This window comes from Marmota flaviventris, chromosome 5, assembly GCF_047511675.1.
Source record: "Marmota flaviventris isolate mMarFla1 chromosome 5, mMarFla1.hap1, whole genome shotgun sequence".
In the NCBI taxonomy this organism is placed as follows: Eukaryota; Metazoa; Chordata; class Mammalia; order Rodentia; family Sciuridae; genus Marmota; species Marmota flaviventris.
This window is the reverse complement of record NC_092502.1, coordinates 57,851,787-57,864,684: the sequence shown is the minus strand read 5'-3', so window position 1 is coordinate 57,864,684 and position 12,898 is coordinate 57,851,787. Positions and strand designations below refer to the sequence as shown.

The window sequence follows — 12,898 nt, the reverse complement described above, 5'->3', positions numbered from 1 at the left end:
ACATGGGTACTTGCTGCTACTGGGTTAGTCATTTATTACAGGTCATTTTAATGGAGAGAGCTAAAAATTATGTACTTTGGGGATAAAATGTATGATACTACATACAGTATTTCCAATCATGCATATGGGGTATAGATCACCTTGGTTTTATATCTGTGTCTACTGTCTCCCATGTGGAGAATAATTTTTTTCATGATACAAAGATACTTTGTTGGAGATCTACAAGTCCCTGAGTCAGAAACAGAGGGTCTTAAATTCACAAGAATCCTGAGGAAATACTACAGATGAAGCAGCTCATTTCTATTTTGTAAAAATCAGTCAGGTGTCCAAAGTCACTAACACAAAGTGAAAAATAAATGCCTTCTAATGTGTCATAGTATATGGTCCTTTCTTCAATCAACAACTTTCTCATTTATCTTCTTTAGGATTATTACAGCAAATGTGCTAAATTCTTATTTATCTAAGTATCTGGTAACAGAAGAATTTCAAATTTTATGATATAATGGTCTTTCTCCCTAAAGGTTCTTCCTCTTTAACTTATCATTTTGAGGAGACATTAGCAAAATTACAAAACATGTGAATTTGTTGGAACAAAGCTTCATAGGTTCCAAGTTTTCACACTTTTCCCTGGCATCTAAGACAAGAGAAGATTGGATACAGTCCCCAAGGTAGACAGATTTGTGACTAGATAGATAGATAATCATATATATATATATATATGAAGTACTACTACTAAAGAAAAATGAAATGGCTTTTTAGGCACAATCCAGGAAAATCTATGCTTTCCAAGATTCAGATTCAAATGTAAAATGGTCCAGGGTTTATGCTGCCTGTGGTTTCATGTCCCATTCTCATAGAGACTCACAATCTAGATGTTGAGGTTAGAGGGTAAGGAGAAATTCTTTGATGACTTGCTGATCCCCTGCAAATACCCAACACAGTACCCTTGTCTCCTGTTAATTACCCCAATGTCGGATAGAAATAAAGCATTTCATTATTTTCTAATTAACTTTGTTAGACATATCCATATTTTACACTCTAATAAGTTCAAGAAGACTAATACAAATATAAAATTTCAGTGAACAATGATGCTTACTCAGTATACTGATAATCATATTGATACAAGCTACCAGTTTCCCAGGGCTTATTGATTTGAATCCTTTGGTGTCTAAGAAGGATAAAGATGTTGGTGAAAATGAAAAGCTCAGTGTGGCTCTCTGTCTCCCTCACAGAAAACCTGACGCAACTAAAGCAGAAATTTTATTCACATAATGTCAAATAGGTACATTCAAAATAAATAAGTCAGATGGAATAGGTGAATGCTATTCTAGGTCGATTTGCTATGGTGACTTCACAAGTGTTATTTGACATTCTTTGCTCTTTCTCCAGGATTCCCCTCACTCCAACTGGATGAAAAGTTTTGATTTGGAAAATTGAATTATTTTCTTTTCTCAGGGGTCTCAAGGTCATGCTCTTGTTTTCTTAAGTGCTTTCTCTGGGGAAGGCAAAAATCTCATAAGGCGCATCCTGTCGACTCCAATGAAAGAGGCCTCAGGGTGTTCAGAGAAGACAGCTAGACTTGAAGGTATAAATTCAGAGTCCCAGGTACAACTCTCATAAGCTGTTAGAACATGGGGAAATTACTCTACTTCAGTTTCCTTTAATGAGTGGGAAAATAAAGTTATACTTGTACATTGTAGACCGAATGCCAGGATACATGTGACTGATCCAAGGGATAAAGCTTACGAGGAAGTAACAAGGTGCAGCCCAGTTTAAAAAAAAAAAGACTAGTTAGAACCTCTATTCTTGCTAACAGACAGACTTAACATTTTAGATGTTTTAAAACATACATGTATTATATTAATATGGGTCAATATAAAACTTTACACTCAACATAATAGTTTAGAAGTGCTTGGTAGCAACTTCCTTGCCTGTATACACCTGGTATATTCTATTAAGGCAAAAAATAATTAAAAACAAGATTTAAATATCAGTTTATTTAATAATTATAATATAACGAAGTGAAAAAGACTGAATTTACCTCCTCTTACAAATCCATTAGTAGCTATTGCTGATGTAGACAATCCTGTGATTGTTGTCACAACAGTGGCCATTGTTATTACAAGGACTGACAGACCTTTAGGGAGAAAGGAAAGAAATTGAGAATATATATATTCTTATTTAAACTTGCCATTATCTAGAACTGGTTGGTCTGAATACTTTGAATTTACAAGTTAAAATTAGCTACTTTTAATCCCATTTTTTTAAAAAACCTAATCAGAATTGTGAAAAAAGTAAAATTAATTTAAGAATCTTGATAATAAAGGAAAATATTGCTCAGAAGGACTCCCTTGCCTGAGTTTTATGAGATTGAGAGCTCAAAGGCACATACTATTTTATTTATTGATTATGTTCAAATCAATTAGTAAGGAACTTTACTTACCTATTCCAGCTTGACCTACAATCCATGACAACCTAATAAAGAGCATCACACCCCAAATGTTCAACATACAACGTACCTGGGAGGAAAAAAGAGGCCACATCACAGATGAAGAAAGTAATCAAACATATATAGTAATAAATACTAAACTGGCCCAAAGTAGAAGAACATACCCTGGAAACTATAGAAGCTATATAGTTTTTAAATTTAACTCCTCCTTTTTAAAAGAGCTTAATGTGAAAGCTTACTGTTAAGCTAAATATAATGTAACATAAATACATGTGTATAAATAAATGTGCTCAATCACAGACATCAGAAGTAGGAGAAGCAACACAAAAAAGGTTCAAAAAATATTATAAGACTCCAGCACTTAAAAATAATTCACATGCCCTTTTTTATCATGAGTTTAAATTTTGCTTGTTCTTTTACAACATCCTTATTTGAGTAGTTAGCAAATTAAACCATTACATATTTTTCAACATATCAATTGTTCATGTTTTTTAAAAATTTAAAGTTTAATAATCCTACCATACCTTAGGTGTTTCTTTCCTGTTTAAAATAAATTACTTCTGAAAGCTTCCCCGATTTATCAAGAAAAATTTGGTTAAATTAATAAATACACTATCTCCTCTACTGAATATCCAAAAGAAAGGAAGCACATTAATTGTTCTTCTATAGACTCAGATACAGTTAAAACAGAAAAAAGAATTCTCTTGAGAATTGATGACAATATTAGGTAGCTTTTATAATCAACAGAAATGCTGTATTCTCAAATTAAGTCTATTAATACATACTAAAACACCCTTGATCCAACCAAACTTCACGACTCCTTTACTTTCTGCAGTGTATGTGACCACGGCATCTCTGGTTGGTGTACTTTCTTCCCCATTTGCAAAGCCATCCTCAAAAGGTTCCTAGTCATAAAAAGAAATGTACATTATACTTACGAATTATTAACTATGAGTGATACATGCATACCCATGTTTACAGCAGCATAATTTACAATAGCCAAATTATGGAACCAACCTAGGTGTCCATCAAAAGATAAATGGATAAAGAAATGTGGTACATGTGCACAATGAATTTTATTCAGCCATAAAGAAAAATGAAATTATAGCATTTGCCGCAAAATGGATGGAGCTAGAGACTATCATGTTAAGTGGAATAAGTCTAACTCAGAAGGCAAAGAGTTGTTCTATGCTTTCTCTCATATGCGGAAACTGGAGAGGAAAAAGGAAAAAAAAATGAGGGGGAGGGGTATCCTAAAAATTAAAGGGAGATCAGGAGAGGAAAGGGGCCGAGGGGTGAGATGTTGGGAGAAAAGAAGTAGTGCTGGGGAGTGATATTGGCCCAATTATATTGTTGTGTTGTGTGCATGTACGAATACATAACAACAAATCCCATCATTATGTATGATCATGATATACCAATAAAAAAAAAGTGGGAGAAAAAAAAGAATTATTAACTGTGAGATAAAGAAACTTCTTTTCTTCCTAAGTAAGCTGTTCTAGGCATTTTGTTATGGTAATAAAAAAAACTGATAAATACATAAAAGTTTCTGATACTTCACCTGAGAAAAATGTAAAGCAATAAACTCAAAGAAAACCTTAATCACTCAGATTTCTTAAAATTAAGTCTCACCATGATGGTAAACCAATTTTAATAATTCTAAATTTTACAGTACTTAGTGAATACTGTCTGCAAAGTACAAGGCTTCCTAGGTCAATCAATTCAAACTTTGTATCTCAAGCCACACTTCATATTACCTAGTTGTCACGCTTCCTACATATAAAGTTCAACATCAACAATTTAAATTTCTTCATCACCTAGCATAGTCCATGACAGCAGTATTCTCAACATTCATTCATATCTTGGTGTTTTCCTTTGTTAATTGCTTTTAGTTTGAGACATGAACTGGTTGAAACAATACATTTTCCCAACCAATAGGTAAAGTTTCAGGTCTAATTCTGTAATTCCTAGTTTTTGTCCCCCTGCCTTTTCTCTTTTTCTCTAGGTAGTTCTCAGTACACCAAAGAAATATGACAACTTTCCAAAGTAAAATACAAAGGGATTAGAAAGATGGCTTGGAAAACAGAAGATGTTCCAGATCTAGAATCATGTTCCAGATATTATTCTCATGATTCCTACTCTAATCACATTCTCAACAGAAAGGAACAAAATACAACTATACTTTGGGCTTTCTTTAAATATAAAAGAGTCAATCAAATTTTTAAAACCAATCCCTGAATGAATTCTGAATATAATTATTTAAAAGAAATGAACTATAGCAAGTTCTGTATTACCATAAACCAAAATTACCTTAGACCAAAATCTTCATAAACTTCCCTTTGTCTTTAGGTTGCCTATTGCTATTCCTTGCCCTGCATAGAATATCCTATGAACATGGTAACCACTAATCATTAAACTTTTAGAAGTATGTATATGTAGCCAGGTGGTGCATGCCTGTAAACCCAGCGGCTTGGGAGGCTGAGGAAGCAGGATCGCAAGGGAGTTCAAAGCCAGCCTCAGCAAAAGTGAGGCACTAAGCAACTCACTTAGAGACTCTGTCTCTAAATAAAATACAAAATAGGGCTGGGAATGTGGCTCAGTGGTCAAGTACCCCTGAGTTCAATCGCCAGTGCTAAAAAAAAAAAAAAAAAAAAAGAAAGAAAAGAAAAAACAAAGGAAAAAAGAAATATATATATGTAAAAACAACAACAACAAAAATATTGATCATAGGTTTGTATAGCTCAATCACAAGAACAACCCTACTTTGGCTTTACTTAGATTGTAAAATGTGTTCCAGACCATAAATAGTCAATAATTATCCCAAATAGTACAAATGATTCCTAATAGGGATTGAAGACTCATCTGTTCAATTGTTTAAATACAGCCAGGACAGAAAAATTTTGCCTGTTAATCAATTAACTTTAGACAAAAGTTTCCTAGTTTTTACTTTAGGATGTAGAGTTCTCTTTAATTAGTTTATGAAAGAAGACTTTAAAATATTATATAACTTCCAAGTGTTACAAGTAAATATAATGTCTATAATATGCGTAGAAAAAATACCTCTCTTTCCAACTCTATTAAAAGAAAATTAAAGATGTGTGTAACCTTATGGGCTGCTGTTTCCAAGGTTAAGTATCAATGTGGGTGTCTTTTTAGCAATGCAAAAGTATGCAGGCATCCTAAAATTTCTGCTGTGGGTGTTTATCAGCATTCCACTTCAAAGTTGAAGATCTAGCAATTCTGATAGTTTAACATACTATAAACAATTATGTTCAGAAACAGATTTTCCAGAGTATATGAAATAGTATATTAAAATGAAGATGCAACCACAAAAAATGAAAAAAATTCTAATCATCTTCTGTTAGCTCTATTTTAAGAAGTTTTAGTTATTAATCTCTAAAATATAATTCAAAAGTTAAAATCAATTAAGTATGCTATTTGTTGTTCAATTAGCAAACTTAAATATAATGAAAGTGAGGTCATAATTAATTTCCTGAAATACCAGGAAACCAAAATGAATACCAATATTAATCTTTTTGTTGTTGTTTCTCATGTATTTTGTTGGTGCTGGGGATAGAATCCAGGGCCTCATACATGCTGGGCAAGCCATTCTATCACAGAAGTGCATGATATATCTCCAGCTGTTTCTTTAAATACATTAGCTTCAGAAAAATAAAGAAATTATCCAATATATTCATTCCCACCCAAAAAAGAAACTATATAAAAATTTCATTATATAAGAAAAAGGTCAAATATACCAAATATTGTCGAATATTCACATATGAACTATAAATTAGGCTAATACAGAAGTACATAAATAAAAATCTTCAATTCACCTGCCATTTACATAGAAATGATGGGTTTATGTTTTAAACTGTTTTCTACACTAATACATAAAAAGCAAAAACATAAATGATTTTATGGATAACTCCATTTAAATGAAATAGACCATCTTGGGTATGGTGGTGCACGCCTGTAATACCAACAGCTTGGGAGGCTGAGGCAGGAAAATCTTAAGTTTGAAACCAGTCTCAACAAATCAGCGAGACTCTGTCTCCAAATAAAATATAAAAATGGGCTGGCAATGTGGCTCAGTGGTTAAGTGCCCCTGGGCTCAATCCCTGGTACAAAAAAAAAAAAAATGAAGTGGACCAAATTAACTTAGCATTATTCAGGAAAGTAACTTCCAAAAAGTACCCAGGGATTTTGAGTGTACGAAGTTGGAACTGAGGGTGGGGATGACAACAGAACTGGAAAAGAGGGAGAGCAGGAAAATATGGAAGACTCAGGTAAAGTAGACCTTCAGTATTTAGAAAGATTTTTTTATAGAAGAAATAAAGATACTTGTAAATTATGTCATCCTGAAAGGAATATTTCAGGAGCCAGAAGTCAATTAAAGACTCTATAAAGTAGTTGGGAAAAATTCATGAGAGGAACTTAAGAGAAGGTCCAGGGATAAACAGCCAGTGGGTAAAACTATGGAAACAAAATTGAGAGAAACTTACAGAGAGAAAACGTGGGGATGCAACATTTTTCAGTGTTATGCAAAATATACGAAGGAAGAGAATTCTGGTTTCCATGGTCATTATTTCTTTACAAAGGGGTAAAGAAAAGGAAGAGTTTTTATACTGTGGATGATATCATCTCTCCCTTGCATATTCAAAGCACTACCTCAACTTGATTATTCTTTCTCCTTTGATCATGGTCAACTTTTTATTGCTTCATGCCCCCAGCCAAAGTCACTAAATGACTAGTACAGCACAATCTTACATTAAATGCAGGTCAACCTGGTTTTGCCCCACTACCGCATCAAAAGTTTTTTTATTAAGACATCCAGTAACTTCTCTGCTGCCAAATCTAATATACATTTTTTAAAAAATAACTTTATTTTTATGTATTGAAATGAGAATCGAACCCAGTGCTAGACAAGCACTCCACCACGGAGCTACAAGCCCAGCCCCCCCATATACATTGTTTTAGGCTCTGTCTTGCTGGATTCCTCTATTTGTATTTTATACTACAGTCCAGTGTATCTTCTTTGAAATATCACTCTTTCCCAGTTGCTCATGATTACATATTGAGTCTTTTTTCAATGTTTAGTCCTAAACCTGTATCCTTTTCTTATGCTATATTTTCTTCCTACAGTTACCTCACTAGACGCATACCTTAAATACCATCTATGTGTGACAAGTCACAGTGATGGATCAAATTCATTTCCAGATCAGACTTCCCCTCTAAATTTCAACTCTCCGTGTAAATTCTTATGATAGTACTTTGATGTTTCAACATTTACAAATTTTTTTAAACTGGCTCTGGAAAGTGTTATATTTATTTATTTATTTGAAGATAAAGGCAAATTAGGAAGATGAAAATGTACGCTAACTTGATCAGCAAGGTAGTATAAGAAAGGATATGAAAATTCCCTTTCTGATATCCTCTAAGATTTGGACTCCATTTATATGCACCTTTTTTTTTTTTTTTTTAATAAATTTGGACATGTTTTTTGAAAAAAAAGTCTTGCATGGTTTACCTGTCACCAGTCTGTTCTGGCATGCTTCTTGATAATATCAGAATCATCTGGGTTTAATGATAGCCAAAGTGCAGAGTCTTTGGTATCTGACACATGCCAATTCAATATTACTGCCACCAGTGTCAGACACCAGTCTGTGCAACATGGCTATTCTATTTCATATTTTCTCAAAGCTGAGCAGTCATCAGGGTGAGCAATTTCATTTTGTCCCTCTAATCATCTTCAGAGTCTGCCTGTACTCCAGCACATACTTTCCACTTTTCATAACAAGTTGGAGCCTAAAGCTGATCCACTCTAGACACTTAGTCTTTTTTGCAGTCATCATCTTCCTGCCTTAAATTTGGGATGGCTCCCAACAAAGAAAAACCAACCATCCACTCTGCTTACTATTCTAATCCTTAACAAATGAGAAAAAGAAATAGCCAACGTACTATAATAGTGACTTTCTTCTAAGTGAAAAGAAAGAGTTTTTCTTTTTTGGATATAATTTTTAGATCCTGAAAGGTTTCAGTGCAAACTGTCAAGCCAAAACATACTTGACCAAAAAGACAGGAAGACTTAAATCCTTTATAATGTTTTAGGATGTAAACATATTTTAGATTTATTCCTACATTCAGGTGTCCTTTTTTTCTCAATTTCCAATATCTAAAACTTAACTTTTTCAATTTACTGATTTATATTTTACATATTAAAGGTCATATTTTAATTCTGCTAGACCTAAAACACTGCTCATGAAATACTTGGCTTATTAGCTTAATATTTATTTTTTTTCTAGTAAAACAATTTTTTTTTTGGTACTGGGGATTGAGTTCAGAGGTGCTTTACCACTGATCTACATCCCCAGTCCTTTTTGTTTTTTTATTTTAGAAACACGGTCTCACTAAGTTGCTTAGGTTCTTGCTAAATTGACCAGACTGGCCTTGAATTTGCAATCCTGCCCAGCCTCCCAAGTTGCTGAGATTACAGGGTGCCACCATGCCCAGCTCAATGAAACAATTCTTAAAATATCAAGTTATTCATTCTTACCTAATATTAAAATTTTATTTGGTATTTTAGAGCAAACTATTATGCAACCAGCTTTACTTCTAAAAACAATTACAAAATCAAGCTTTGAGGGAAAAAGTATTCTTTATTTTTTTAAAAATTATAATAAAAAGACCTTAACATGGCTTTAACTAGCTCTGTAACAGAATGTAGGATTGTCTTCAATGTGTATCCTTATTAGTGCAAAAATATGCATATCAATGCACTTCACATTTTTAAATATACATGACATTAATGTATTATAGTTCTTCCTTTTTCTTTGGTTTTCACATCAAGTGTACAATATAACATACAATGTAGCATAGCTATTCCTTATGTTGTCACTGGATAAGGATGGTAATACCCAGAAAAGTGACTGTGCTGTCACCAGAATGATTTTGGATCTTGTGTTTTTTTCCACAGTAGGCTGATAAAAAGTATTTTTCACTGTGTGAAGAAAAATCAAGATTGTTTAGACAATCAAACTTCCCAGTACAGTGAACATACCAAAAAAACACATTTCTGGCAATGTATTACCATCTTTCACTTTTAATACAAATGTATTCTTCTTTTACAGTTAAACTGGTAAAGGCTTGGTAAAAGTGTCTTTGCTCAGTGATTTCAGGCATAATAGGCAAAACAACAGCCTACTAATGGTTTGTTTCTTTTAATTTGGAAGGGGGATATGTTTTGTTGTTTTATTGGGATTTTAAAACACAAGTGAACAAAGTTGTACTAAAATTTCTCTTTAGGTTTTTCTAGGTTGACACAATGTTTTGTCCAGGGAGACTAAAGGATGCCCAAATATCATGTCTTTAAACAGGAAAATTTCCAAAGCCCTTCAATCATATTTAATACATAAAAAAGTCTAAAGTAACTTCTAATGCTGTTCTATTATTTGAAGATGCTGCATTTGCAAAAGCAGTTTCTGGGCATAGATAGAATCACTGTTCATTCATTAAGCAAAAGTTTTTTGTTTGTTTTTTTTTTTTTAGTTGTAGATGGACACCATACCTTTTTATTTACTTATTTTTATGTGGTGCTGAGGTTGAACCCAGAGCCTCGCACGTGCTAGCACTCTACCGCTGAGCCACAACCCTAGCCCATTAAGTAAATATTTATTAACTAATTTTATCAAGTACCATGTTAGACACATTTCAGCCCTCTTAGAGTTGCTATTTTTTCAGTAGAGTCTAGACATAAAAGACAAATGTTCTACCATAAATCGGGACATTTTTCATTGTATAAAGCAGCCTCTATTGAATTTGATGTTCAATCCAGTCAAATGCTACATGAAAACTACTTCAGCTTGGTGTGGTAGCATGTACCTATAGTCCCAGCTGCTCAAGAATCTGAGGCAGGAAGATCACTAGATCCCAGGAGTTCAAGTACAGCCTGAGTAATAAATCAAGACCATCTCAAAGTAATGATGATAATAAAATAACAATAACACCCACTTTACTTTTCAAGTTACAACCCCACTCTGAGAAGCAGTTCCTCTTCTGTAAAATGGAGATAATCCCTGCTCACCAATATTATCCCCTTGGGGACCTTAAGGTTCTCTAAATAAAGATCAGTTAGTAATAAAACAGCCATCTAAAGCAGTTAAGACTGCTAGCTCTTGGCTATTAAGTTAACTGATACAACTAGATTATAAGACTTCAATTTAAGTGCCAATGCCAAATTTGGAATGAGACATTGACACACATATTCAAAATAATTAATGGGAAACTTTTACTCTATTGTGGCCTTACTTTTTAATTCCTGGACACTCTTTGATAAGATCAAGATTTTTCCATCAGTAGACCCTGTAAGAGCAAGGGCAGCATATTCCTGAGACTGCATATGCATTCAGTGCCTAGTCAATTCTGTACCTGTTCCACCTGTTCAGAAGCTCTGACCCATCACAGTATGGGATGACCAACAGCAGAGCAGGTACACACCCTTACTACTATTGCAACTGGGATCCTCTTACTTTAATACCCTCAAACAAGTATCTGAAATACACAGTGTAAAGGTTTTTTTTTTTTTTTCCCCCAACTTAAAATCACATATTGGTTTATTTCCTATCAGGCTTCATTCTATGCATATATTAAGATGTATTTATAAAAATTGTATACAAACATACATAATTATTCAGCTCAATATCATACTGTATATACTATTATATGTATATTATTATACTACTTTTTTCAATTAAACATTTTCTTACCAATAAAAATTTTAAAGCTAAGGTTGTAAAGTGGTGGCAAATGAATAGGTGTGATTGGCTCAGGGTTCAATGATTGTGAACCTGAGGAACAGGGGATCCTGTGATATAACCTGTGGTCAGTCTTCACATTTAGTATAAAGTTTTGACCATGTTTTATGAACCAGGTGCAAATTTGCTTTTATGTAAATGTTCATTCATTTAAGAGGAGCAAAATATGCTTTTAGCATCATTTCTGGAAAATGATTCTTAAATCATGCTGACTTACATGATTCATAAAGAAACCATATAAGGCATTCACTTATCAAAAAAAGCAAGAATACTGCCAGGCATGTGGCACACACCTATAATCACAGCAGCTTGGTAGGCTGAGGCAGGAGGATCCTGAGTTCAAAGCCAGCCTCAGCAACTTAGCCAGACCCTGTCTCAAAATAAAAAAGAAAAATGAAAGAAAAGGCTAGGGATGTGGCTCAGTGAGTGGTTAAGCACCCCTGGGCTCAATCCTTGGTACCAAGAGTGAGGAAGGGAAAGCAAGGATACTTATTACAGATGAAGAAAGCCGAATATGAGAGAGTTTTTGTTTTACAATAAAACAGTTATGTGCACTAGAATGCACTGTCGCAAAATGTGTCAAATATATCATTTACCCTGCAAAATGAAGACTGAAGAATTATAAATTAAAAAGACTTTCTCATATTTTGACCTATGAAATAAAAATTCTTCCCCAAACACAACTGATGCACCTTTTTATATTGTAAACCAAACCTTAACAAATAGGCTAATGGGCCAGAAAAGAAACATGAAGAGAGACAGAATGGAGGGAAGGGAGATACATCACTATAAAGCTTTTATTCATTTAATAAATTACTTCTTCAGATGATAGTGCTATGTACAGGGTAGTAGTTATGGCACAGAATATAGAAATTTTAAAGACAGAAAACTGTTTACCTGGATTCAGGTTAACCAACTTCAAGTTATTCTGGCAGTCTATATTATTTAAATGTTAAAAATTTCTGGTAAATAAAAGCCACCAAAAAAGTCACAAGTCCAACATTAAAGGAGATCACACATAGATAAAACCAAAACAATAATTGTTCCAGGAGTTGAGTTTTAAATTATATCCAAAATTATAATGTATGCTAAAGAAAATGAGATGAAAATATTTTTGAGTAGCATAACAAGCTGACTTCTTAGTTAAATATTTTGTTTTCATGTTTCTGAAATATTCCTTTAATATTTCCTATAAACAAACAAATATTTGGAATAATATAACAGGAATAGGAATAAAATTTTCCCTATTAAAGTTTCCAATTCTAGATAAGAATTTGTTTGTAGGGTGGAGAATAGCTCAGCTTCTCATATTTGTCTTAGGGTGGATCCTGGCATAGAATCCAACTGGGAAAAAAAAAATGTGTTTACTGAGATATATACCAGCTTTTTGTGTTTGTTAAATAATACTGCAAAATACAAAGAAATAGCCTAAAAACAAGTTTCTTATAAAATATAGTTTTCATAACCTAGGTGATTTCCTGTGATCTAAGAATTCTTAGCAGATGAGACGCTCATAATCTGGCTGGCTTACTTTAATGACAGCCACCATTTTCTGAATGCCTACTATGTGTCAGACACATCCCTAAGTGCTATGTGTCCTATTTCCCTGAACTGACATATCTTAAGAGACAGAGAT

General features: G+C 33.5%; 1 protein-coding gene across 2 annotated transcripts in view; it reads right to left on the bottom strand.

Annotated features, from left to right (window-relative positions):
* The window catches only part of Slc12a2 (solute carrier family 12 member 2), a 98,768-nt gene that overhangs the window by 65,372 nt on the left and 20,498 nt on the right, over positions 1 to 12,898 (bottom strand). For both annotated transcript variants that reach the window (XM_027949354.2, XM_027949355.2), the window contains exons 2-4: positions 3,235 to 3,354; positions 2,444 to 2,519; positions 2,042 to 2,137 (exon numbers count right to left, since the gene is read on the bottom strand). In XM_027949354.2, the coding sequence (XP_027805155.2) occupies positions 2,042 to 2,137; positions 2,444 to 2,519; positions 3,235 to 3,354 (292 nt within the window). The remainder of the gene's footprint in view (positions 1 to 2,041; positions 2,138 to 2,443; positions 2,520 to 3,234; positions 3,355 to 12,898) is intronic.